Here is a 27535-nt window from a genome sequence, read left to right on the forward strand (position 1 = left end):
CCTCCTCCAATGAAGCTCATCTATTTCTCTATTATTACACTCAGTTATGATCAAAGTCTCGGCTTTTGTCAGAACGTGGCACTAGGGATGCACTAATATATCAGCTAGCAATCAGTGTTGTTATGAGCAGAAATGTAATTATAGTAATAGGCTGATTGCTTTTAATTTGGCTGGTTATTTCGTGATTGCGGTTTCGTCTGTATAGGTGCACAATATGCTCCAGTAATGTTTTTAATAATTTTGGGTTGCTAAAATCATTTTATTGTTATTGTCTTCTCTTGCTTCTATTTTGTTGATTATGTCAACACCATATTTAATATATTTGAGTCTCTTTGGTTATTAAAATATATAGATAGATGACTGAATCTGCATTTGTTGAGATGAGGAGCAACATTGTTTTTATTGTTATGCCAGAGTCCACAAGCTACATGAATCACACCACTGGCATCAACCACAGCGATTGTTATGTGAACATCAGCTATCGGTATCAGACAATTATGATTTGTTTCTTGTGGCTGCATCCCTGTTGGGCATTTATGCCAGGCCAACTGCTGATTGGTCAGTTCGGTCATTGCCTAAATCAGTTGGTTGGTTAGTTAAGACCATCACATGGAGTGAAAGTGGAGCTTTTGGTCCCCGCCCTGAAGAACCTAGGGCTGACTCAACACTGAAGACTGCGGTCAGATCGTCTCACTGACTTTGTTCAAGTTTGCCACTCTGCGTTAACTCGAGCGCATGACCCTTAAAGCACAGAGCAGAATCTGTTTGTCAGCAGGCCACGGGTCCTGAAGTCCAGTCCTGACGACACTTGCCATATTGTCTGGCCCTGCATCCATGGCCATGACACTGCCGGGTGGGGTTCAGCTCTGACCCCGCTGCTGATTTTCCAGGAAGAAGTGATTCAGTCCTCTGACTCGCTGGCAAGGTGGTCCTTATGGAGAACAACACAGATAGTCCTTATGGAGCTAGCGTAGCACAGACATGAATTTAATGGCAAGAGGTACAGTGTCAACCCAATCTATACTGATGTTGTTGTGTTTCGTTAGCACACCAACCCAATTTATGCTGATGTTGTTGTGTTTCGTTAGCACACCTATTAAGTACCAATGTCAACTTGCTGGTTTAAAGAGTTGATTCAGAACGTGTGCAAATACCTTTTTGGCACAACAGTCTATAGTAGTTAAAATGTGAAAAGGTTGGGATTTATCTTCTACTAATTTTCCTCTGCTTATAGATTTTGTTTGACCAAGCCCAGCGATCAATCAAGACGCAGCTTATGGCGTTTGTCAAAGAGTAAGTATGTCAAAAATATTCACACACTGATCGTCACACTGGAAAGAATACACTTCTGGTACACCCCAGTGATGGAGCTTACATTATGAAAATTACTATATATTTTCAATAGGGTGTTTTTAGAAAGCCAATGACATAGTGGTTCAGAAGTCCATGTGGGCTGCCGTGTGATTGGTTCAGAAAATTCGCTTTTATTAATGTAGAGTGCAGCTTGTTCATGTTTGCAAATCTGCTAGGTAACGCGCCCACATTAGATCAGACAGTTTGCGTAAGGCTTTAAGCCCGCAGGGAAACTTCATTTATTTCATAATGCGAGATTAGTTACTGCCCACATTCCTACATTAGCCTCCTTCCCTGTGAAAGAATAGCGCAAAAAACCATGTTCCTGATCTATTACTCACTCCTCTTAGCAGTACACGTTGATGTTCACTCAAGCAGGATAAGCTAAAGAACAACGAGTAGGCACTGGAATTTAAGTAGCGCCCTTTATCCCTGTTTTTCAGAAGAAACGGTGTCCTTACGCCAATGCATTCCTCATCTGCAATTTACACTGCATTCACTGGCACGTTCTTCAGTGCAATCGTTTGTATTCAGGAGAGACTATTGAATTTTAAGGCAATTGCTTTCCTTTTAATCATTCCTTATAAACTGAAAATGCCCTGGACTAAATGTTTCCAGAATGATTGAGTGTGGCTTGCAAAACTGTTTATTCTTTTAGACTATTGCTTTTTTTTTTTTTTTAAACCAATGTGGAAACTAGGTAGAATCTCAATGCCTTCTCTATACAGTTTGTGCGACCAAAACATGCCTGCAAAGAATGTGAGGGGGAAAAAATGCTTTGAAAAGCCCACACTCCTAAATTTGAAAGAAATGCAAACTGCGATATTCACTTAACGAGATCCCTGCAGTGCCACACCTCTTCATGACTTGCCGTTCACTTCAAAACCCACAGGGACCTCCGAAAGTTCAAAGAAGCTAAAAAACAATTTGACAAGGTGAGCGAGGAGAAGGAGGCGGCGTTGACCAAGAACGCCCAGGCGCCGCGCAACAAGCAACACGAGGTGGAGGAGGCCACCAACATCCTGACCGCCACACGCAAGTGCTTTCGCCACATCGTACTCGACTACGTCCTCCAGGTACAGATTCTGCTTACTGTCAAAACCCCTACCCTTGAAGGAGCGGACTGCAGTTTTTTGGAATTATAAATTAAAGGATATTGTTATAATTGACTCCGCTGACTTCGACAGAGGTACCAAACCAGGACCCAAACAACTGTTTTTAAACCCTGTCAGAAATACAGCATGTGGCCTTGAACGACAGTTGAAGGTATTTTGCATGCGTTCCATCCTAGCGTCCGTCCATCTGTCTGTTCATTGTTGGTTTCATCCAGCCAGGTCCCTCAGATTTCTTTACAGGAACAGTGACGCTGGCCACACTGTCATATTGTTTGAAGTACAGGTTGTCCCTTCAACCTTTTTCAGTAGTAATTCCTCAAATGATCCCAGATCATTTGCTCAAGGACAACTCCATCCTTCTATTAAGGATGAGACGCTGATCGGGAATCCCCAACCTCCGGCATGTTAAGCAACAGGAAGGTTTGCCTGTTTATGTCCCCCTGCCGCGCACGAATTCAGCTAATTGAGTTGTTGCTCGGCTGTTGGCTAACCGTTTGGGCTGGGCCACTAACCCCGTGGTTAGTGTTGAACACGGATCTTAACTAGCGTTTACCTTCTGGTGTGTGGTCTGTCCTGAGGGAGGCCTCAGGGAATAGCACCCAGTAGCGTGATCTCTTATATCTTTCTCGTTGTCTGATCTGTCCTATTACTCTGAAGGGCCAAGGCTGTCCGGGGCGTACCGCTCTGCAGTAGATGTCCATGGTGGCTTGGCTGACCTTTCACAACAGAGACTAAAGTCATGCATCACTGGGCCCTTCAGTGTCCCCATTACGTCCTTCTGGGCTGCTGCGGTGAAGAGAAATGGGCCGTGATGCCTGATAAGGGGACCTGCCATAGGATGTCACTTCAGTCCCTATTACGTGCGCTGTTTTTTGACTGGGACCCATTGGATTCAGTTCAAAAGCAGTGCAATTAGTAGGGATTAAGGTCCGGGAGGTTGACAGCATTCACTGACGGCCCATATATGTTTCACAGTAAGGTCTGCTTCCCTGTGACGGCCCGTATATGTTTCACAGTAAGGTCTGCTTCCCTGTGACGGCCCGTATATGTTTCACAGTAAGGTCTGCTTCCCTGTGACGGCCCGTATATGTTTCACAGTAAGGTCTGCTTCCCTGTGACGGCCCGTATATGTTTCACAGTAAGGTCTGCTTCCCTGTGACGGCCCGTATATGTTTCACAGTAAGGTCTGCTTCCCTGTGACGGCCCGTATATGTTTCACAGTAAGGTCTGCTTCCCTGTGACGGCCTGTATATGTTTCACAGTAAGGTCTGCTTCCCTGTGACGGCCCGTATATGTTTCACAGTAAGGTCTGCTTCCCTGTGACGGCCCGTATATGTTTCACAGTAAGGTCTGCTTCCCTGTGACGGCCTGTATATGTTTCACAGTAAGGTCTGCTTCCCTGTGACGGCCCGTATATGTTTCACAGTAAGGTCTGCTTCCCTTTGACGGCTGACTGAAGGTCGTTCGAAGTCTGTTTATCCCGTGTGGGAGCCACTGCATCAAGCATGTCTCCTGTCATGCTGTCCAAAATAATCTATAGCCTGAGCCTGAAAAGCACCTCCGATTTTAAAGGGGCATTCCCTGGAAGTTCCTCTTTCAAATATGTGGTTCTTGTTACCGTAAGAGAGTTGTCATCCATCAGCGTAGCTTCCTTAGAAGCTGACCAGAAATTTTCCAGTCGACATGTTGATGGTTCTTCAGGCTGTGCAATGTCCTCTGAAATGCCCAGAACCTTCCGCTGGTCTTCATCCCTTCAGCTCTGTCCGATGAATGAATGACGGAAGGAAGAATTTGTGTATGTGTTGCCATATTGTCTGGCTGCGTATGTTAATTAGTTCTAAGAAGTCCGTCGGCCGGTGTCCATCCGGGAGACCAGTCGGCCGTGGTAGAGCTAGTCGTTCTACCGTGCAGCTGGACATATGCTGACAGTGGGGGGGATCTCAATTACATTCTCCTCCTCGTCTCTGAAAACCTATTGGATATGAGTCAGACAGCATCTTTGCTGGAAGGAGGAGGGGCTCCTCCTGCTGTTGAGGAGAGGGATAGCCATTTATCTAATCTAGAGCCGTGTTATTCTGTCTGAATATACACATACTTGTTCACGGTATGAGATTAAGAAACTCCGTAAACATTTGGGAACTAAGCGTGTGATTCTGTCATTTCTCCAGTAAAGTATGCTCTAATGTTCTCTGTCAGTCTGTCTTTAACTGTTGTTTGTTTTTTGTTCCCAACAGTGTTTTGTCTTATATTTGTGACTGTTTGATTAGTGGCGTTTTGTCTGGACTCTAGGGAGCATATATGCTGCTTCAGAGACCACTCATAAAATATGCAAATAAATGTAAAAAGAAACTCACAGTTGGTCCTCCATCCAACCCTCTGTTTAATTTTCCGCTTCTACAGATTAATGTGCTACAGTCCAAGAGAAGATCGGAAATCCTCAAATCGGTAAATGTAATTTTCCGAGGAATTTTTCTATGAAGATAGTACAACGTTAATCCAATGATGTTGGTGTCTGGCCTCGTACCAAAAGTGTCTTGTTGGTCTGTTCTTTTCTCCGCAGATGTTGTCATTCATGTACGCCCACCTGACCTTCTTCCATCAGGGTTACGACCTCTTCAGTGAACTACAACCTCTCATGAAACAGTTAGGGGGACAGGTAGGCGGTTATTTTTCTCACAACCATCTCAGTGTCTGGACCTGCACTTTTATGAACATTTAACCAGACCCCTGGGCTTTCCCCTCACCCCATGGGACCCCTCTTCACCCCATGGGACCCCACCTCAACCCATGGGACCCCACCTCATGCCTGCGACTGCCAGGAATTTCACTGTGATCTAGTCGATCTGGTCCACCTAGTCAGATGCTTGTTGATTATTGATGTTGAAGCTGAATCAGCATTTAACATCTGTGGGCCCTAAAACAGATAGATTTGAGAACTGCTGTCCTATAGCATTGCTCTTATAAATGTACCGCAGTAGTCAACATGTTTCCTGCCTGCTGGGGAGTGGAACTCCGCTGAAAAGGTCGGGGAATACTGTATAAACCAAACACAAGGTCCATCGTCTGTGCTGGATGAGAATGTGACCTAGTTTACTGAGGCTTTGGGTTGGTCCAGCAGCACTGTGCCTGTGGCCAGAGAGGATGCACTGTAATCTGTGTGCACGCATGTCTGTGTGTGCGTGTGCACGTGCATGGGTGCGTTTTTGCCATGGGGTCACAGGTCAGATTAACCATCAGCTTCCTCTGGGTCCAGTGAGGTTTAAACAGAGCTGCTTCTCCTCCTGTGATGATCTTTATCTTGGCGCAGTGGGGAAGCTGGAGGACTAATGACAGGCCACTCCCACTCATGGACTCCCCAGGGAAGAGAGAAGAAAGAGAGAGAGAGAGAGGGAGGGAGGGGACACTTTGGAGGATATTGTCATGCTAGGAGAAATATAAGTACTGAAGCTGGGGCTCGTTCCTGCGATGGCAGGACATTTCTCAGAATGTGGCCAGGATTTCTTCTCAACGGACGGAGGGGGGGCAGAGAAGTCTAGAGAGACTGCCCCGGAGGAGTGTGGATTGTAACATCAGGTTCTGGGTCGTCGGGAGCCTGGGTTCTGGGTCGTCAAACTCTACCATGAAGCTAAAGGAGGCAGGGTGAATTTGCAGGAAGATGTGAAAGAGCTGCCAGCAAGTCTGAGAATGAACAACAGTTCATGCAGTAGGAAGAACATTTCTGATTTAGGACTTCCGTTGGTCCTGTTGTATTGTGGGCTAATCATTTTAGTCAATTAGCAGATGCTCTTTATCTTGTGAAGGCCACGGTGTGGCCAATGTTGAGTAGAAGTCTGTTTTGATGAGGTCAAGGAAGCTGTTATGAGGATGTTTTGTCTAGTTACATGCACGTTGACATTTGTGATCGGTGATTTCCATCTTTGCTTTGATTTACATCATTTTAGAACAAACAACCATATCAGGAATCAAAAGGTAGACTACTTTTTTTATCCATTCAGGAATGAATGAAACATGACTATTCATCAGTCGGATGGCGAAACCAGTGTGCTCTTGTTGTTTAGTTCATTTACACATGAAAACTATAGAGGACCGTATTTTTCATCCATTGGAAAAATCTATAAATATTCAAACGTATGTGCTGCCCATTCTGACTCGCTCTGGATAAGATCGTCTTGCGGGTGACCTAAATACAAAGCGGAACTCCGAAGTCCAACTCCGTGGTTTTGCACTGGACAGTGGCTGAGTCAGAATCACTAGGTCTTCTTAATAGACCAGCTACACCAACATGGCTGACGTACAAGGAGGATAACCAGCAGGGACTGGTTTAAGGCAACATTGCCTGTCAGCCTGCAGTTCCTGGTGGGTTCTATTGTGGTGTTTTTTATGTAGCATACAAGTGGAAAACATTTCCCATCTGATCTAATCAGCTGGGCTCTGATCCAATGACCGCTCACTTCCTGCTATAACAAAACAGAAAAACTTCCCCTTGTGTATCTTGTTTCCGAACTTGAAGCCTCTACTGTTGAGCTTTGGTGGGGAGTTTTGACAATCTTTTTTTTTTTTTTTTTTGGCAAATCAGTGATGTAATTGTGCTTTTTGTGCTTCACTAATGCCTTTCAGCTTGCCTCTGGTGAAAATGTAGGTATTCTTATATGAAGGTGTTGGGAAATGTGCTTCCTTTGGATGGAATGTAGTATAGCTACTGTACAGTGATAGTGAACCTCTTCACTCTTTTAAATGTTTTATTTTAATTTGTTGGATATTGCTTAATTTTACAGACCTGGTATTTTTGTTTCATTCTTTGATTACGATTGCAAATTGACTATGTACTTCTTGGTTCTTTTGGGTCCATTGAAAACCCTACAGTCTTAAGTCCTAGTTTCTTAGTTTATACCTACTAACAGGACTGTAAAATGAAGTCTTGTTTCCTATAAGTCCTTCATATTATAGAGATCCTTAATTCTGTTCCTGGTGACCCAAATGGTTTAAAATTTAGAGTTAGGCCCACATATCCTGTTGGGCCCGCTACGTGATTCCCCGCTGTGGTCAGTGCATTTTTTTATGTTGTTGGTTGCAACATTTTTTTAATGTTTGGATTCCGTCATTGTGTTTGCATTTTTCATCGACCCTATGAATTGGGAGCAGGTGTTGGTGGGTGTTAAATCATGGGGACTGTTTGCAGTTTAAATTGGGTAGGTTTTACAGAATTAAAATGTAGATAAATTAACCATAGAGAACCCTTCACAAACCTGATGTGTCAAAAAATGTGGACATTGGAAATTTTGTGGAATTTTGGTATCTGTATTAAAGGGTTTTTACTGTATCATCAAACATTTGATGAGTGGAATACAGTGTATATTGCTGGGACAAATAAACAAAGCAAATGTGCACACTTGGATTATATTAGAGGTCCATTAGAGAAATACATCTGTTCCGTCTTATTTAAATCCAAATAACCTTTGTTACCAGTGTTTCTTTTGCGTTATTTAATTTTTTTTACTATATGAGTAATGATCTATGACGCCAATTTGGGCTTTTTTGGCCTGGCAACCCCCTAAAGCAGAGACTAGCATTACATTAATGTAGAAATCCAGCTCCGTCATCACCACCATAATGAAACAGTCTTTATTATTTCCTTCTGATGAAGTTGTTCTTTTGAGGTCTGTGAAAAGACCTCTGTGCTCAATTCAGGATGTGATAGTAACCAGGCAGATGAGGGAATAAATCTCCCCACAATCCAATTTCACACACAGTAAAGTTTTGATGGCAACATCTATTTTGTTCAAGGAGAAGAAGCTCTTCTTCGAGTGGAGCAGTTGTTTATCAAGGGAGCATGTTTATGTGCCAAGTTTGAAAAAGAGCACACAGGCATTCCTCTCTGATAAATCAAAGGCTTCAGCTCTAGTTTGTAAGAGTTTTGATGTCTAGTTGCTATTTGCTAGTTGGTTTGTAGCTTTAGGTTAACAGCCGGGCTTAAAAATGTGGTGCGCACACTTAATGGTTTCACACTGTTCTAATAAATGCTGTCTCTCTTAGCTGGATCAGCTGGTGGTGGATGCAGCTAAAGAGAAAAGGGACATGGAGCAGAAGCACTCCACCATTCAACAGAAGGTACACACGCGTGCACACACACACACACACACACACACACACACACACACACACACACACACACACACTAGTCATCCCTTTATCCTTTGGATACTTAGCCTGTTTTTCTTTCTTTAGTATGGCTCCAGTTCGTTTCCTTGCCTGATACATTCACAGCTGGTTTAGGAGAGTCTAAGATCAGGATAGGCCCTCCAGTCGCTGTGTGTGTCGGGGGGGGGGGGGGCTTCTTCAACCCTTACGAATCCATTGGTATGATGGGACAGTGCTGAAGAAACAATTGTATATGAAAACGTGGGGCAAGGGGGTAAAAGAAATGCCTAACCTCCTTAAGAGCATATTGTGTAACATTAGTAAAAGTTATACAACTCATACAACTGTGGTCTCTTATTAACACTCACAACCATTGTCATAAATCGCACCCTATTCCCTGCAAATTCTCTAAATTGTTTCCATAGGCCATGGTCACACAACTACCCATTTAAGCTTTTTTTTTTTTTTTTTTGCTGGACTGCGTAAGCGGAGCCGGTCAAGAAGAGCGAATGTCACTTACTGACTGACTGACTGACCCTTGTTAAATAGCATAGTGGTTATAGAAGCGGACTTGTGAACTATAGGTCCCGAGTTCGTATCTCCTCGCAGGCAAAGCGAAGTACACATTGTGAATTATTCCACTGGCTGAACCTGAAACTGTATACGGTTATATTGCGACTGTTTCTGGCATGGAATAGTTCATCTTCAGTCTTGCTAGAAATTTTGCAATTCTTATGTTTATTCTTAGGAATTTAGTAGATACTAGTAAGCCTATTACTGGCTAATAAGATTCTTGTCTTTTCACTTGATGAAAAAGTTAGTTATCGTCGCCTTCATTGATAGTTATTGTATAAATGTCATTCACGAATGAAAGAAGAAAGTATGTTGTTTTGCCATGAAATGAAATAGCTTTGGCAGACTCGCTAGGAATTGCTCAATTCTTATGATTATTCCAGTAAGTTAGTAGATTCCGGTAAAGCTTATTACTGGCTAATACGCTGTTAAGACGGCCAATGACAAACGCCATACATAGTAAGAAACGTTAGTCAGGTTAACTGTATCAATGTCATTCATGAATGGCCAATTAACTATTAAAACGGCCTGTGGCAAAAGAGGATTTGTTCCGGATAGAGACGAGGCTATACTGACACCCAGCAACTGTATAGCTCTGTGGTGTAGTGGTTAACGACACAGCATTTCACGCAGGTGACCCGGGTTTGAATCTCGAGGTGGTGACATTTTCTATTGCGGGCCGTCTGAACTAGGCTTGCCTGGTTTCTTGTTTTTGTAAAATTTTCCACATTGTAGAATAATTGTGAAGCAATCAAAACTACTAAATAACAAATATGGAGTCGTGCAGTAACGAAGTGTTAAGCAAAGCAAAATACATCTATATTTTAGATTCTTCAAAGTAGCCACCATTCGCCTTCATGACAGCTTTGCACACTCGTGGCCCAATGTCTTTTATTTTCAATGTATTTCCAAAACAATAAAAAAAACAAAAAACTGTTTTTATATATATATATACGTATTCAGCCTTTGGGTGATATCCCTCAGCTGTCACAGTCACCCAGGATGCCGTGCGTTATTCATCTGGCAGTTCCCGGTTCACTAATAACAAACCGTGATCCGTCTCACTGCCGACGTGTCAGCTGTCACTGCCCTATGCGGTCTGGGTGTCAACCAGGCCCATTTTGTCATCATCTGTAAATCCTCATTCAAACGGTTGTGAACACCAAGCCTGCTTTTGAGTTGAAGTTCATTGGGATTTGGTGTGTGTGTGTGTCAGTCAGTCTGAGTGTCTTTGACTGCCTGGCAATTCTCGTCTGTCTGTTTGAGAAACATGTGTCTGTGCAAGTGACGAGCAGCAGCTTGCCCTTCAGTCGAAACGCCACGTCCAGCCGGGACCTCTCTCAGACAGCCAGTGCCAACTTCCGCTCGTCCTTGAGCGCCACGCTTTCCTGCGCCCTCCAACCCCTCCTTTTTTTCACTCGATGCTATTTTTGTGTTGTCTCGCTCCCCCTCTCTCCCCCCTCCTGCTGTCGTTCTCCTTCGGCCAGCATGTATCAGCAGTTCTAACTGAACCTCTTCCTTCTCTCCACGCTTTCCCAGGCTGCTCTGCAGGTAAGCCTTTTCTCCTCCTCACATTTCTCATCTTTCTGTGTTTCTGTGCTGTTGTCTGTTCTCTCTGCATGTTGACTATCTAAAGCCCCCTGCTCTACCACTGGACCGCGGTTTGAGTACTGTATCAGAACGGACCATGTAGTAGACTGAGTTGTCCCGATTCATTGTGTGCATTGTGACTGTGTCACCTCTGGGTTCAGAACATTGACCTGTAGGCCTGGTTATGTGTGTCCATTCAAATGTTGTTGGTAAATTCCACTCGTCCATTACCCTAAATATTCTTGTGTGCATGTATTTTTTAACGGCTGATCTTTACGGCTTATTGCAAATGTGAACGGGATAGCGGCTCTCTGGAAAGGTTGGATAGGGTAAGTTAGGTCTGTTAGGTTAGGTCTGTGGGTACAGGGTAGGGTAGGTCTGTGGGTACAGGGTAGGGTAGGTCTGTGGGTACAGGGTAGGATAGGTCTCTGGGTAAAGGGTAGGGTAGGATAGGTCTCTGGGTAAAGGGTAGGGTAGGTCTTTAGGTATAGGTTAGGGTAGGGTAGGTCTGTGGGTAAAGGGTAGGGTAGGTCTGTGGGTAAAGGGTAGGGTAGGTCTGTGGGTATAGGTTAGGGTATGGTAGGTCTGTGGGTAAAGGGTATGGTAGGTCTGTGGGTATAGGTTAGGGTATGGTAGGTCTGTGGGTAAAGGGTAGGGTAGGTCTGTGGGTATAGGTTAGGGTATGGTAGGTCTGTGGGTAAAGGGTAGGGTAGGTCTGTGGGTATAGGTTAGGGTATGGGTGCTTAGTAGACATTTATCACCTTGTCAGCAGTTGAGTGTCACATTTCCTCGAGACTCTGACTCTTCTGTGTTTAGTGTGATTATATTTCTGCCTGTTTGAATTATTGATGAGCCTGACTGATTGCCAGGGGCTAGCATGTTGTCTCTCATTGTCCCACAGGGCCCAGGGGGGCGTTGTGGGTGGAGCTTGAAGTTCAGCTCAAAGTATTAGCTTTCCCGCTTCTTATAAAAAGATAGTCAGTGGCTTGTCCATTTAAATCTGCACCTACACACACACACACACACACATAAACCCACATGCACACATCTCGGGAACTGTAGAGTACATGGCTCTCAAACAGAGGCTGTATAAATGTTTAATGCTGGAGCTTCTCTGTATGGGGGTTGGTTGTTGTGCCAGCCAGCATTGACAATCACACACACACACACACACACACAACTCCCAGTGACCTTCTCATGCCACTGGGGTCTTAAAAGGGGGAGGGGCCTAGCTCTGCCAACTGCGGTGACGAGAGTTGGTGACGAACACACACACAGAGGGGGGAGGATTGTTGTGGGAAGTGAGATCGGGACTAGAGGTGCCGCTAGGAGACAGGTGAAGGCAGCTAACGACAGCCAGCCATCTGTCTGGGAAACTCATATTTGTCCCAGACATGAAAATCTTCAGCAGGTTCCACTATGTGTGGTATCTGGTGAGTGCACTGAAAGAAGAGGGCAGATTGTGTGTGTGTGCATGTTTTATTTTTAGCCTAGCCATGGTACTTTGTGTGTGTTCAAATGTCTTCGACTGTATGGAAGAGGGGAGGTGTCTCTTTGGTGCCAGCCCTTTCTCATTCTCCTGGTGTGACTCTTTTAGGAGGCGAAAGAGGTTGACCCATTACCCGATGGCATCTGCTTTTGCGCTTGGATGTCCTCAGTATGTAATATTTCATTTTTCATTTGACCCCCATCTCCCTTGACAAACCCATTGTCTTCCCATCTGGATAGTCGGAATGAGGAGGGATTCCTGCTGTACATTACTTAGATGCTGGTGCTGCGTGTGATTTTTGTCATTCTGAAGTATGGCTTCTACTGCCTATGACCACTAAGCGTTAGCCTGGTCCCAGTTTGGGCTTTATTCGGACTGCACCAAGAGATCTGGGATCTCTAAAAGATGCATGGGATCTCTGAGCTCCGGTTGTTGTCATTTGAACCTGGTTTGAAAAGAAAATGCCTTCGTCTTCTACCTTGTAGCAGTCTCTGATTGGACATGGATAGACTGATGCTGTGTGGCTCAATGCACCCATATCATGTTAGATCTGTCAATCAATCAATCAATCAAATTTTATTTGTAAAGCGCCTTACAACAGCCAAAAGGTGCACAAGGCGCTTTCCATTAAAAGCTTCAGTAGACAACAGAATATAAAAAATATTAAAACATATAAAAATATAAGATAAATGAAGAAAAATGTATATGTACATACATATACACATACACCCGCATACGCATATACACACACATACACATAATCTGTGATTACTTGTTGCCCCAAAATGATTAGTACCTCAGGTGATTAGTACCTCAGGTGTTTGAAGGTTTGGTGGTTGGATGCTTTGTCTGTCTTGAGTCCTGTCTGAATGACTGTTTTATGGTTTTCAGAAATGTTTTTATGCCTGCTTTAACACTAACATTGGATGGCCCACTGCTATCAACATTGCAATAGTCCTGTATTGTTTTTATTTGTGTTTTTCTAAATATTTTTTTAACAACCACGCAGACTGAATATTTTAATGCAAATTAGACTATGTGAAGTACATTAAACAGTACAGTCAAATAATGAGCACAGATTGATTTAAACATTTAATAAAAAGACTGCTTCAGGTGTTTAAATCCTCCAGGGTCCATGCTAAGACAGAGCCTTTGAATAATACATCCAACCTAGAAATGTTGGGCTACACGCTAGCAAGGCAGCATTGTACAACCACAATACATTGTAGAAGGCCATAGTTACTAGAAATGTGCTGTACAACAATTTCACTAGTGTGTTTTAGTATTTGGCGTCTGTCTAGCGTAATATTGTCTAAAGTGCCTACAGGGTGGCCTAGTAGTCAAGTGTTGGGCCCGTAAACAAAAGGTTGCTGGTTTTAATCTCTGACAGTACAAGGTCAAAAACCCTCTCGTTCTATTTGTTGATGCTGATTGTTCCCAGATTGTTGCTGTTAAAGAAATCTGTTCTTGGCACACCCGGTACAAAAAGGATGATTGATCATTATTTTTCATGAAAGCAACCATTATGAATTTCAAAAGGGCAGCACTTAATAGTGGTATATGACAGCGGTTAGGGTGGTCGTGACAGCGGTAAGGGTTGTCGTGGCCACTCGTGTGCAGATACGATGGGGCATGTGGAATACTATTTCCCTCTCCATTCAGGAGTCTTCTGTACTGTAACCCCCCATCCAAAAATAGTCTCTTGTCCTACATCATCTAGTGAGTGTTTTAACCCAGGGGACTAAAGTTGAGTTGTATAGCTCCAAGCGCCTTTGTTAAAGTCACACAAGGGCTAATGCATGTGATATTTGGTCCGGTCAGGTGCTACTAACCACTGCTTTGCCATCCAGCTAAATATAGGATAGTGGAACCAAGATCTGACTGACAGGGTAGTTTTTGCAAAAGTGCTTTGTGAAGAGGATTACTTCCTCTGCCTTTGTCCTGTCTTCCGACAGCGGGGATGCAGTGGTTGAAGGACCGTTTCAATGAGTCCACTGAAAAATAAACTAACAACTCTCGCATTGAAATAATAAATGTTAGAGAGTGAAGGCCGTCTCTTAACCGCCGTGACAGACTTCCCCGGTTGTACCAGTGTCAGTGGCGCTTTCAGAGAAAAGGCGACTCCCCTGTACCAACTTGTTAAACTATTCAGCAGTCGGCTTACTGAAGCGGGAAACAAAGATGACAACATGGCGGACATTGACTGGATACGCCATCTCTGCCACAATGAGTGTCCTGTTACAGTCATTTGACTCAAGTTGGCCCTGATCGGTGGCTTGTCAGACATTTTAAAAAGTGGTCATGCCATGGTCCGTCTGTGATGGTCTGAGGACTGGATCTGTGTGAGCCTGTCTGAAAAACATTTTACCTTTTTGTTATTCTGAAAAGTGAACTTATATTTTCCCTTCAGGCCAGTGTCGTTCTTTTACTGGCATTCATTACCTCAAACTCATATATTTAATGGTCATCTAGAAATAAAATGAAAAAATATTGAGTTCAGGTGAGAGCTCCTTATTTGGGACTGTTTTCTTCTTTTTGCTTGTTAAGTGAACTTGGCTGTGGCTCCCTGTCCGTGTTGAGTACCTCTCTAACTCCTGCAGCGATTGTCCTTTGACCTTTGTGACCCACCCAGCGCGTCTATGCGACCAAGTTTGCCGTCTCTTAGCTGTGTTTTCCGTGCACAAATTGCGGGAGTGCTATTGTTTCTCTCTGTCGATCAGGACTTCTCGAATGACGACACCAAGCTGGAGTACAATGTGGACGCAGACAACGGCATTGCGATGGAGGGCTACCTATTCAAGAGGGCCAGCAACGCCTTCAAGACGTGGAATAGGTCAGCTGCTTATCATGATGCAACTTTTCTTTTCCTCTCCCACCCCATCTCTCTCTCTCTTGCTGAAATATGAAATATGGAAGGAAGGAATAATATGTGGCTAAGGCAAGTACCTAGACAAGTAGGACCCTAGGGGGCTGGGCACTGAAGAGTGGTCAGTCGTTTCTCTCCCGACTGTGGCGGGTGGAGTTCATGAACTTTTAATGCTACAGCTTAAATTGATGTGACTGACCTCTAGTCATCTCCCTTTCAGGAGATGGTTCTCCATTCAAAACAATCAGCTAGTCTACCAGAAGAAGTTTAAGGTATGTCTGACGACTCCCACTATGTCCAAAATGGCACCCAACAAGGCAAACCTCTTTTGACCCGAACCTTATGTGCACAATACTGGCCCACCAGCCATCCAACTGTACATGTTTATTATTCCAGTGTAAGTTTCCGCCTGCACTTTTTCATTTGTAATAGTACTGTTGAATTTGATGCGAAGTTGACCCTGAATAGATCAAGAATTTGTGGAATGAGGAAATCTCTTTGCTGCAGGCTACAATACCTCAGTACATCCTGACTGATGTGCAGTACAGTGTTTCTGTTTCATTACGGCTGTGTCCCCCTCCCAGGATAATCCCACGGTGGTCGTCGAGGACTTGCGGCTGTGTACAGTCAAACACTGTGAGGATATCGAGCGCCGCTTCTGCTTTGAAGTGGTGTCGCCGACCAAGTGAGTTCACTCATCCACACAACAGTATATCCACAGTGCCTTTGGAACGTATTCAGACCTCTTCACTTTCTCCACATTTTGTTGTGTTTATTGACTGGATTTATAACTGTTCCATTGTTTTGGGAAAATTAAAAACTTTAATATCTGCTGTAGGTTATCTGGAGTATTAAGACCCTTTCATAATTTTTGATGCCTCTAGAACGTGAGTGGAATCAATCTGAAGCAAATTCAATTGATTGGACATGATTTAGAATGAGCTTATGCACATGACTGGATGCCAAGGGTTAAGGGCTAAGCATTTTCACAGGGCATAGCTGTAGAAGAGACCTTGGTTTCAGTTGATTTCTCTGTATGAATAGTTAATAAAAGGTTAATAAAAGTCTCTAAGAACCTCCCTACGGTGAAGCATGGTGGCGGGAGCGTCATGCTATGAGAATGTTTCTCAGCTATGCTGGAGAAGCTTCGGGGCAAGTCTGTGAATGGCCCAGCGAAAGCTTGGACCTTGAACCCCATTTAACTTCCATTTGGTGACCTGAAGATCACCGTTCATGAAACTTGGGTAGATTCTCATACCCAATAAGAATCTAAGCTGTGGTCACAGCGTTTTTACAAAGTACTGAATAAAGGGTCTGAATCTTCTTCCACTTAGTCTGGGTCCACATGCCTTCTGGCAAACTCTAGCCCAGATTTTAAGTGAGTTTTACCACTCTCCCATAAAGGCCACTTTGGTGAAGCGGTGTCTCCCAGCTCAGCTGTGGAATGGGGTTTGAGAGCCACTGTAAATATCCCTGTATTTAGTAATACCGGAACACACACAGTTCCCCATATTGTGTAGAGTTCCATTAGAAGCCCAGATGGGAGGCTGATGTCCGTGTCGTTCCCCCCCCCCCACCCCCCCCCCCACCCAGGAGCTGCATACTGCAGGCTGACTCTGAGAAGCTGAGGCAGGCCTGGATCAAAGCCGTCCAGAACAGTATCGCCACCGCCTTCAGGGAGCAGGGAGAGGAAGCTGAGGTGAGTCTCTGGAACCAGGCCTCCTCAGATGTCAAGCCCGGTTAAGGGATTTTAGACACAAGGTCTTACTTCTCTATGTAATTTATGTAATGCTGTCTGTCCCTGTTATGTTAAATTATGGAACATACAAAATCGAAAAAATGGATTTACGGGGTTTCTCTCTGTGGTTTAAATTTTAATTTGGCCAAATGATCACAATATTTTTTCATATGGAAGACCATTTATCAAAATGTCGGTTCCCTCATGACAGTATGAGAACAATAGAAAATATGATTAAAATGTTTTTAAATGGCAACACAGGGACACAGTACTGATACCAATGCAGATCAATATAGAGGTGCAAACGGATTTGGGTGTTGAGTCCAGTATTTACTATATTTATTAATATACCAGGTAGGGAAGTGTTGAGTCCATTATTTACTGTTTTTATTTATATACCAGGTAGGGAAGTGTTGAGTCCAGTATTTACTGTATTTATTAGAGGTGTGGAAGAATAGGCATTTCAATGCATGTCCATTGTTATTGTTCAGAATTCCCTCACTACAAACATGTCTGTGTAGATGCCAGTGCGTTTGGCCTTGTAGTGTATAGTGTGTGTGTGTGTGTGTGTGTTTTTTGTATAACCTCACTTGTTGTCGACCCTCCACGGCAGAAGCTGGACCGGAAGTCCTCCACGTCCACCGGCAGCCTGGACTCAGGTGGCGAGCCCAAAGAGAAGTCCCTGAAGGGGGAGAGTGCCCTCCAGAGGGTGATGGCCATTGGGGGCAACGCCTGCTGTTGTGACTGTGGCCAGCCTGACCCCCGCTGGGCCAGTATCAACCTTGGCATCACTCTCTGTATACAGTGCTCAGGAATACACAGGTACACCAGTTTACTTCAGCAGTAAGGTACGAGGGGGGTGGTGTATATCCGCAGTCTGCCACGGCTAAGAGCTTGTTCGTGGGCTCGATGCGTGGCTGAATGCCTGGACCCAACGCTTAGCCACGATATTTTGGCTAGCCTTAATAGGCTTTCTCTGTGTAATCCATCTAAAATCAAAGACACTACAGTTTGTCCCCAGGTGCATTTTGGACTGTCGATTGTGTTTTTGACTGCATTACAAATGACACCCTCAGTGTTCACAAACAACCTGTGATGCAATTGTTTACTTTTATTTTACCAGTTAAATATCCCTCAGAACCCTGCTCCTTTGGAACAGTTAGGGTGAACTGCCTTTCTTGGGGACAGAACTACATATCTTTCACATCGGCTGCTCCCAGATTAGATAACTTTTAGGTGACAGATGCTCTGGTCGCTAGGCCAACCTGTCGTCCCCAAGCCGGGTGAGGTCATTGAGTTATTTTTTCGTCCTTGTAGTGTGAGTTTCTAAAAAACCCTCCTCATGTGCAGGAGTCTGGGTGTGCATTTCTCCAAGGTGCGTTCGCTCACTCTGGACTCGTGGGAACCTGAACTACTCAAGGTACTGAAAACAAAATCAGACTATTTTTACTTTACATGTGCTGCGCCGGTTCGTTTGGGTCTAGTAACTTAATTGTGTGTCCAACAGCTGATGTGTGAGCTGGGTAACGGGGTCATCAACCAGATCTATGAGGCTCGAAGAGAGGAGGTGGGAGTTAGGAAACCGACTCCAACTGACCCCAGGTACTGACACGTGTTCTCTAGTGATATCCAACTGACCCCAGGTACTGACACGATAAAGTGCATAATCGGACACTAAATGTAACTCGCCAGAATGTTTCCTGGTCAACAGTACAAAATTTGTGCCTGTGAAAATGCATGTCTTATTTAATTTCTAATTAACGGGTTCTTCCTAAATGGTTGCCGCCTGGTAAAGCAGGGTTGCTGTCTTTACTTGGGTTGTCACAGGGCTTTTATTTGTTGAATTTGCTTTTAAGTTTGAACTCAGTTTTTTCTCCAGTTTGTTGAATTGGCTCTGCCTCTAACGTTGGTCGTCCTGCGTCCTTCCCCAGACAGGAGATCGAGGCCTACATCAAGGCCAAGTATGTGGACCGGCACTTTGTGCGACGGCCGTCCGACGAAGAGCTGCGCTCCAAGGTGGTGTCTCTGTCCAAGCAGGAGAAGAGGCTGAGCGGCTGCTCTGAGCACCTTCCCCCCCGGCCTCCGCCGCCCACACCCAAACTCCGGCCCGCCTCCAACGCCTCAGGTCAGTCAGGCAGGTGTACACACGTCTCCCGGGTCCACTGTCCTAAAGTCGCCCTCTTGAGCTTGTCCCGCTAATGAAATGCATTTCCCCATCTCCTGTTGTCCTTCCTGTTTGGGTTAACCATTGTAAAGAGTTGTGTTGATGAACATCTATAAATGCCACACCGCAAGCACAGTGCCACAGGGTGCACCTTTTAAACGCATAGCAACAGAATTAGACCACAGTAAATGTCACGCTCAGAACATGCAGCGGAAGGCATGTTCTCTTTCAACCAGCCTTTCTTTCTTTCTCTCTCTCTTCACAAGGTAGCCTGGCCTGTAGTCTAACTGCCTCGTTCTCTCCTCCGGCTGCTCTGTGCTTCTTGGACTAACCCCTTTCCCCTTCGCTGCCTTCTTATTTCTTCCGCCCTGCCCTTTCACCCCCCGTGCCCTCTGCCCTTTAACCCCCCCGTACGTTGCCTATGCCTAGCTGCCGCCAAGGGCTCGGAGGCCCGCCGCGACTCTCTGTTCTGTCCTGACGAGCTTGACTCGCTCTTCTCCTACTTTGACACCTCCGCCAAGCTCAGGAGCAGTAAGTACGGCTCTGTGTGTTTTGCTGCCCCCCTCCCTCCCTCCCCACCTACATCCATCCGCTGTTCGGGTCGTCCACTAATATCATTCCACCTTCCTTTTGCACCTCCCCCCCTCCCCCACAACCATGCTTTTTTCTCCCAATGGGCCATGCCGTCATTTTGGGTGTCTTGGTCAGAGCATACAATGTCTTCCTCTCATCGTGGGTGTGGGGGGGGGGGTCAGAAAGTGCAGGGAAATTCTCCGACCAGGCGGCTGAAGTTGATCGATGTCCTCGGCTGTATGGTGACTGAGTGATTGTGACGGTTTGTTGGTCGGTCTCCTCCCCCACAGTGAGGAGTGCTGACAGTGGCATCCAGAACAGTGCTGATGGGAGCAGAGAGATGCTGGCCACCACCCCCTCTACAAACAGCCTACCTGAAGCTGGTGAGTCAGTCAAACTCTGGCTCCTGTCAAATATGGCCTAGTGACCTCACCAGTGTGCCCAAATCAAACTCCAGAAGTAATTTAAAAATCTCCTGTTGTCGTGACAAACTACACAAACACCTTAATACTCAAAATAATTACTAAACTCCCCCATCCCCACCAACCCTCCCTCACCACAGAAGCTGCCGAGGTGCCCCCTATGGCCATGCCAGCCACGCTGCCCCCCCCGTCCCCTTGTAAGGAGGTGCTGATCTTCTCGGAGCCCAAGGAGTACTCCCCGGGGTTGCAGCTGTACTGGGCCTCCTGTGCCCGCAGCCTGCCTGACATGGCGGAGGCCCTGGCCTACGGCGCGGAGGTCAATTGGGTGAACGTGGAGGACGACAAGAGAACCCCACTCATCATGGCTGTGCAGGGGGTGAGATGGAGGCACACTGCACTTCTGTTTTGTGGACAGGCGTGGCCACCCCGTGCTACTCATTGGGACAGGTTTTTCTTTGTTAGGGTGTGGTTTTTCTTTGTCCAGTTACGCTGTTTGCGTGCGTGTTTACGTGTGTGTGTTACCAGGGCTCGTTGGTGGCTTGCGAGTTCCTGCTCCAGAATGCGGCAAACGTGAACCAGCAGGACGCCCAAGGCCGAGGACCCCTCCACCATGCCACCATCCTGGGACACACTGGGTTAGCCTCCCTTCTCTTCTTACCGACTACCACAACTCCCGACCTCCAGTCCGTTTTAATCACAGAGGGAGATTTGGTCCAAATGTAAATTACTAATAGTTAGTAGCTAAACCAATCATCATAATTTTGATTTCAGAAAATGTATTTTAGATGCAGTATAACGGTGAATAGATTGATATTAATATTGAGAGGATTGAGGAATTTTGGCTTTCTAACGTTAACACCGCTAACGTAATATGCTAGATAATGGCTACATTGCTGATGATATCATAATGATGGCAACATTGTTTTCAACTAAATAATAGACTACTTTAGCAATGTTGTCGGAATTTCCAAGCCCTCTTTAGTGTAATTTTGACAAAACAGTAATTAGCCCCAAGTTCAACTTCTGGTCATCAATGTGGCTGCGGCATCTATGGAATGTTGGTGAACGTGGCAACGACGCCGCCTAGCGACAGAGGGGCTATGAAATGGAAGGTTTTAGCGTGGGAGGTGTGTTACTCCCAGAGGATCTAACTTGGGTTAATCAGACAAAATGCTCCTCTGACCTTTTTATTTTGTGTGTTCTAGTTTAGATTAAAGCCACATGGGAAAGGCCTCAGCTGAGCCTGTTTGTAATTTATATTTAAACCGTAAGAGACAAGGGCCAGTATTTGAGGGTTATGACTGTTTGAAGATAGTTTTGGTGACCCCTTGCTGACAAGGTAGATTTTGATCTGTGATATTAGGTCAGGGTGGGATAGAAGTAATATTGGTTCCTTTTAGATTTTTTTTCTTCCTGTCCTACACAGACAAGTGTGCTTATTCCTGAAAAGAGGAGCCAATCAGAATGCGTCCGACATAGATGCAAAAACGCCCCTCTCCATGGCAGTGGATGCTGCCAATGCTGATATTGTAACACTGTAAGTGCTGAGACAATTTATCTGGAAAAAGCCAATAAACGTTATTTATCTATTGGATCAAGATGAAAAATGGAATAGTATCTCACCCTACCGGATGAGTAACCTTTGTTTACATCTCCACCTCCCATTTCCCTAGGCTGCGATTGGCCAAGATGAACGAGGAGATGCGGGAAGCAGAGGGACCCTACATGCAGTCAGGTCAATATTCCACCAACAGTCCGACTGAGATGCAATACAGGAAGTGCATGCAGGAGTTTATTAGGCTGCAGCTAGATGAGCCCTAGATGCCATAGCCCCCCCTCCCATCCCCCCACATACACAGGAGTAGCAACATACCTTTAATAAGCGGACATTGATGTCCTGTGTTGTTAAATAGCTCCCCTTTTAGAGACCCAGATGTGTTTTGAGAGGCACTGGACTTTTGTTTACATGACTGGGGTCAAAGCCATCAGCTGTGCAGCCTGTTGCTTTGACTACTGAACAGCTGTGACAAACAGCCACCTGCGGCGGCCGTTCCTTTTGTAGTCATGGCTGTTGCGAAACGTCTTTCAAACATCTGCGGCTTTATTAGTTGCAATGACTTTTCAAACAGAGGTTGCCATGACTACGGACTCTTAGTCACGACAAGGTTTACGCGAGCAGTCCTGACTATCGGGGCACATAATCCTGAATTATGAATGTTAGTTTTGGACCAACAGACTTGTGTCTTGCTATGCACCGGGTGTGATTATTACTGGTTAAACTAAAGGAATATTTTATGCACATTCCTGATATGCTTATGCAATATGTTAGTGTGTTATGCTTGTGTGGTTCTCCAAGGGAGGCTTTTATCCTCAAACAAATTATCGCAGTCGGTTGGCACCTTTTGCGTTGGCATTGGCGTTTTTTTAAATGTATTAATATTATTTTTTTACATTTGGAACCATATAAGCATATGAGTAGTTGTGAATGATGTATTGTACATAAATATACACAGTTGTACATGATATACAGTAATAAGCCGAACACAGTCCCTGATGCTTTAGTTAAAAACAACTCTGTTGTCAACACTATTTGCACAAGGGTGTCTGTTAATCCTTGTTTGTGTTTTATTTTTCATATTGTGTGGTATTTTATACAGCTGTTCAACGAATACTCAGACAAGCTTAGATTTATTTTTTTGTCTACCTGGCAGTATGTTTTCTGTCGTTGAACATACTCCTTACACACACTCTGGGAATCCTGTCCTGTCTGACAACATAATTCACTGGCCCAACATAATTCACTGGCCTAAATGTTAGCGGAGACATGTCATCCTCAGTTTAATAACAAAGGTTTCAAAGATGATAGAGGGCACTAAAAAGGTAATGGAATGGAAACATGTACCTTTATAAGCATGTACAGCATTTTATACTAGCAACCATATAGTGGTACCATAACTAACAAAAAACTGAATGTGAATATAGAACAGCGTAAAGCTCATTTGAGTATTGTTGATGAATAATGAAATGTACCTCTGGTTGTAAAGGGCTGGAAAACCCTGAGGTAAGAAACCCTCTCTCATTAGGGCAGCAGAGAGCCTAGTGGTCAGAACATCTGACCAGTAATTGAAGGGTTGCTAGAACTAATCCCTGAGCTGGTAAGGTAAAAACATTTTGTCTTGAGAGAGACGGTTAACCCCGATTTCCCCTTTAAGTCGCTTCCAGTACACTGTAATGTGTCTCACGTAATCCTAATCCCCTGTCTGTGTTCTTTTCCCAAGCTTATGTTGAATAGCAATATTTCTTTTATAATTGAGATGAATAGTGAGTGGTGATCCTGAGACGTTCTGTGTGATGAGGAATGTAGTGAGACGGACAGGGTGAGGAACAAACGAGTACAATGACTTGTAGTGGCCACAAGGGGGAGTGCTGCATTTAGAAATGACACCCATTCCCTAGAAGGCCACTTTTACACTGGCAGCCCTGTTCTGATATGTAGTTTTTATCGGATTCTGACCGATCTGATAAGCAAACAAATATATTTTTGGGAACAAAATCTGATGGGCCTGCTCCGGAGACCAAATAGTGGAAATAAAATCACACTATAGTAAGATATATGCTGCTAGTATACAGCGGGGGGGTGAGTGTCGGTACTAGGTTCATTTCATCCATTTAAACAGTTTTAATATCTCATCATGTAGATTGTGCCAATGACAGAATTTCTTTTTAACCGGTAAATTGAAAAGATGCTTAAATGATTGGGATTCTTCATGTACTCTTTCCTAAATGTGTACGTCTGTCATGCTTTAAATATAACATGAGCGTTGTTTGACTGTTATTGCCTTAAGGTCAACAGCAGACAAGTAGTATAAATAGTAAGGTTAGCCTAGCGTAGATTTTCACCGTTGGTCAGAGTTTGTGTGAATGTGGACCATAGCAGTGTCCTGTTTGGAACGAGGCTCTGTTGTCAGGCTCAGTTTTTTTTCCCTGGTGGCTTTCATTGCTCTCTGTCTGTAGCTTTACTCCCAATGTTTCTGTACTGTTCTTTTTCTCTCTTCCTCCTTGCGGAGTTTGTGCCTTCTGTTCTGTCGTTTCTTTAGGGTGCTGAGGCCTACACAGCTGTATTTTTGTACATAAATCCTGCACTTTAAATACAATACAGCTGTTGACTAAACTAACGTTGTGGGCTGCTTTTTTTCCCTTCTGAGTCACTATTCACTGTCTATTCTCATTGTCTTGGTGCTGCTCAAACATTGGGGTGCTGCTTTCTTTTCATTCTGCCCCCCCACCCCGTTCCTCCACATGCCGTTTCTCTCTACCGAGCCACAGTGACGCTTTAACAGGTACGGCCAGCTTTCTCTCTCTGAATGGTTCTTCTTCTCGCTCTTCAGACCTCTCACCTGTGTAATGGGCATGTGTGTCTGTCACAACCATGTAGCCTCACAGACACCTTTTAACACAGTATCAACATTTTTGTATGATTTCTGCTGGGTCTCATGTTCCTGGACAAACTTGTGCTGTACTGGTTCACTTTTTCCCCGCAGGAGATGAAACCTACCAGGACATTTTCCAGGACTTCTCCCACATGGCGTCAAACGACCCGGAGAAGCTGAATCGCTACCAGCAGTATGACCCGCCCCAGAGGCCATGAGGGAGAGAGACACGCCAAGGCAGGGCCCGGAGTTCTCCCAGGCAGCGCTCAGCGCCAGGACCTCTGTGGTGACAGAGAATCACTTTTTATTTGTTTTTAATGGTCTAGAATCTTAAAAGTAATAAAAGCAGCATTTCGTGAGGCTGGAGTCCATTTTGGAAAACAATAGAACCTGAATGGTAGGGCCTTAAATCTAAACAAAGTCATTGTCTATTATGAATACATTTACTCCAAAACAACCACTCATAAGTAATTCATTTTATCTTTTAAGATCTAGAAATGTAATTTTTAAACCTGGTTATTGGTTAAACAAATACATATCTACATGTATTTGTGCTGTAGGTTTGCTAAGGTCATCTCATTTCACCTTTTTTTTCTTTTTTCTTTTTGCTTTGTATGAAGCAAGTTGCAGTTGCAGAGATGTGAAGGTTAATCTTAATAGTAGACATCCCCTGACATCTTACTTATTTGCACGAGGTCCCACTGTCTTGGTCTTAAACCATCGCTGATGTTTACTCCAGTTTGTTTGTAAGTTAATGCACAGTGAGTTTAGAACGCACATGTTGCTAATGTACAGGTTTGATACACTTCTAAAAATGTTGGAAGGACCTTCGAATGGGTCCCGAGTAGATGTAAATCGTGGATGTTCTACGGTTAATGTTTTATGATGCTATACTTTTGTTTTATTTAGGGTTAAACTTTTTACACACACACACACTCAGAAACACACAATGTTAGGTGTTTGTGGGGGTTGGAGTATTTAAAAAAAAAAAAATATATATGCTTGCAGTATAACTTCATATTCTCATTTTGGTCAGGAGACAATGTATTTTTGACAGTTTTCCCAGGTTGTTTTTTGCAGCACTTTACAATATAACTGGGTAATAGTCAAGACATGTTCAGACCGGAGCCTGCAGGACCTGTTTGGTAGAATGTGGTGTTAAAACGCAGATGCCTCATCAACAGACAGATCTGTCCCCATCTTTACAACCATATGCCTGGACCACGGCAGGTTACAACTAAATGTAACACCAGAAGAATGTCAGTCTCACCATCAGCCCCATTAACTATGACCCGATTTCCCGAGGGCCAGTTCCTAAGGAGTGATGTTTAACTCTGTGTTTCTGCCACTTATTAGATGGCAAAGTACAACTTTTACTTCTGTAAACACATCAGTAGAGTGGTGGACTAGACATCCTAGGCTGTGTGCTCCTTGTGATTGGATACGTCCCACCATGACAGTGCATTTAAATTACCGTATGAGGAGCTCTTAAAGCCCTGTTTACACCAAGCCATAACATTTGTCCTGATCTTGCCCACCTTTTTTTTTTCTGGTAACCATTAAAACATGATTGCGATCGGCTGTTTTTGACCACTGCTGGAGGTAATCCAGGACGTCGGGTTAGCAAGTTATTTGTATCTCCAAGTCCTTCTGAAGTCATTGGCTGGCAGGCAGCCTCATTGAGCCCTAGGCTAGATTATGAAATTGTTTGATGGTGGTCTGGCCTTGGGTCATTCAGAGGTTTAGGACCTATGTATGTAAAGAAAAACAAGTCATTTAAAATGACAGTATAACTGGCAAGTAAAAAAAGATCCAAGAGACTTCTGTGAACTATAGATCCAGAGTCTTTATGGATCTAACCTCTTTATTTTCACCCATTAACTTACCACCAAGCTTTGCCCTCTGTGCTTTCATACAATTAATACATTTGTACCTTGTTATTTCAAGAGATGTTCAGGAAAGTCACAATCTGTTATTTGTATTGTATATTTGTCTAAAAGATGCACTCTGTGACTTTAGGCCACTGGTCGTGAAAGTGGAGCTGACATGCAAAAACAGGTTTACAACAATGTAGTACTATTTCATGTGCTATATATGTCTCCCAGGACATCAAAACCACCCACGTTCAAACTTCATGGCTAACTGGGGTATGATGATGATTCTACTTGTAGATTGTCCACACAACCAGCATATTATACATCCAGCCTAAAATGGGAGATTTAAAAAAAAGATATGCCATTTGCTAAATTCCCAGAATGCATCTTTAAAAGGCACTGTCTGAATGTGGATGAGATCAGGGGTGTATTCATCCTGTACATCATTTCTATTGTGAACATTCAGGTTAGAGACCTTTTTTTTTTTTTTTTTTTGCTTGATGAAAAAGTGAGGGACATACCTGAAATTGTGAACTGTTTGACAAAATGATACAACTGAAACAATTGTTTGGTGGAATGAGTTTACCCTATGGACACATTAGCACCTGGTGTTAGTGGGACTATACTGAAATACAACATGGGAGACAGATCTTGTACATTTTGTACAGCTTTTCAGTATGCCTATGAAGTTAAATACAAAGTAGTGGTACTTGAATTATTAAATAAGCTCTTGTAAATGTCTTTTTATATTGTCTCCCCATGCCGCTCTAGACAAGATTAGAATCCATATAATTAAGGACTTTGGGGGTGGGGGGCTGAGTGGTAAAACTGTTTGCTTTTTCATTGATTTTATAAAGCAATTTCAGTTCTAATCGTCTGTGTGAAATTCATTAAGGACTTAATTCTTATACACGCTGTTGAGTTTGTGTTACATATTAAATGTTCCAGATATACAGATGTTATCATTTCCTTCAGCAAAATGTCTCCCACTCATCTTCTAGGCAGAGTGCCTAGCTCATGGAAAGGACAGTGTTCCTCTCTCCGCAGGAGGTCAGGGCAAATGCGAACAATGCACGTGTGTCTGGGGCTTCTCCAGCCGGCTTCTTTGCTGTGGTCTTGCGACAGTGATGTCACAGTAAAATGTTTTACTATGGATTAGCTCTTCGGAAGCACGCTGAACATGCATCGCCGTCACCCACTCAGCCGACCA

The 27535-nt window shown here is 44.1% G+C and overlaps 1 protein-coding gene across 6 annotated transcripts in view; it reads left to right on the forward strand.

Moving 5' to 3' along the window:
- The window catches only part of LOC105025348 (arf-GAP with coiled-coil, ANK repeat and PH domain-containing protein 2), a 47708-nt gene extending 20430 nt beyond the window's left edge, over nt 1-27278 (forward strand). Inside the window, exons 5-26 of one of the 6 annotated variants that reach the window (XM_034293649.1) lie at nt 1235-1293; nt 2246-2429; nt 4869-4913; nt 5029-5124; nt 7086-7103; nt 8502-8576; nt 10719-10730; nt 14979-15091; nt 15345-15396; nt 15709-15809; nt 16718-16823; nt 17476-17684; nt 18213-18282; nt 18370-18464; nt 18794-18987; nt 19456-19557; nt 19890-19982; nt 20162-20397; nt 20547-20656; nt 21448-21558; nt 21695-21756; nt 24563-27278. In XM_034293649.1, coding sequence (XP_034149540.1) covers nt 1235-1293; nt 2246-2429; nt 4869-4913; nt 5029-5124; nt 7086-7103; nt 8502-8576; nt 10719-10730; nt 14979-15091; nt 15345-15396; nt 15709-15809; nt 16718-16823; nt 17476-17684; nt 18213-18282; nt 18370-18464; nt 18794-18987; nt 19456-19557; nt 19890-19982; nt 20162-20397; nt 20547-20656; nt 21448-21558; nt 21695-21756; nt 24563-24669 — 2250 coding nt within the window. In that variant the 3' untranslated portion in view covers nt 24670-27278. The remainder of the gene's footprint in view (nt 1-1234; nt 1294-2245; nt 2430-4868; nt 4914-5028; nt 5125-7085; nt 7104-8501; nt 8577-10718; nt 10731-14978; nt 15092-15344; nt 15397-15708; nt 15810-16717; nt 16824-17475; nt 17685-18212; nt 18283-18369; nt 18465-18793; nt 18988-19455; nt 19558-19889; nt 19983-20161; nt 20398-20546; nt 20657-21447; nt 21559-21694; nt 21757-24562) is intronic. The other 5 variants (XM_034293650.1, XM_034293651.1, XM_029121699.2 and 2 more) reach the window with 5 other exon arrangements.
- Nucleotides 27279-27535: the final 257 nt, after the last annotated feature.

Source organism: Esox lucius, chromosome 8, assembly GCF_011004845.1.
Source record: "Esox lucius isolate fEsoLuc1 chromosome 8, fEsoLuc1.pri, whole genome shotgun sequence".
Taxonomy (NCBI): Eukaryota; Metazoa; Chordata; class Actinopteri; order Esociformes; family Esocidae; genus Esox; species Esox lucius.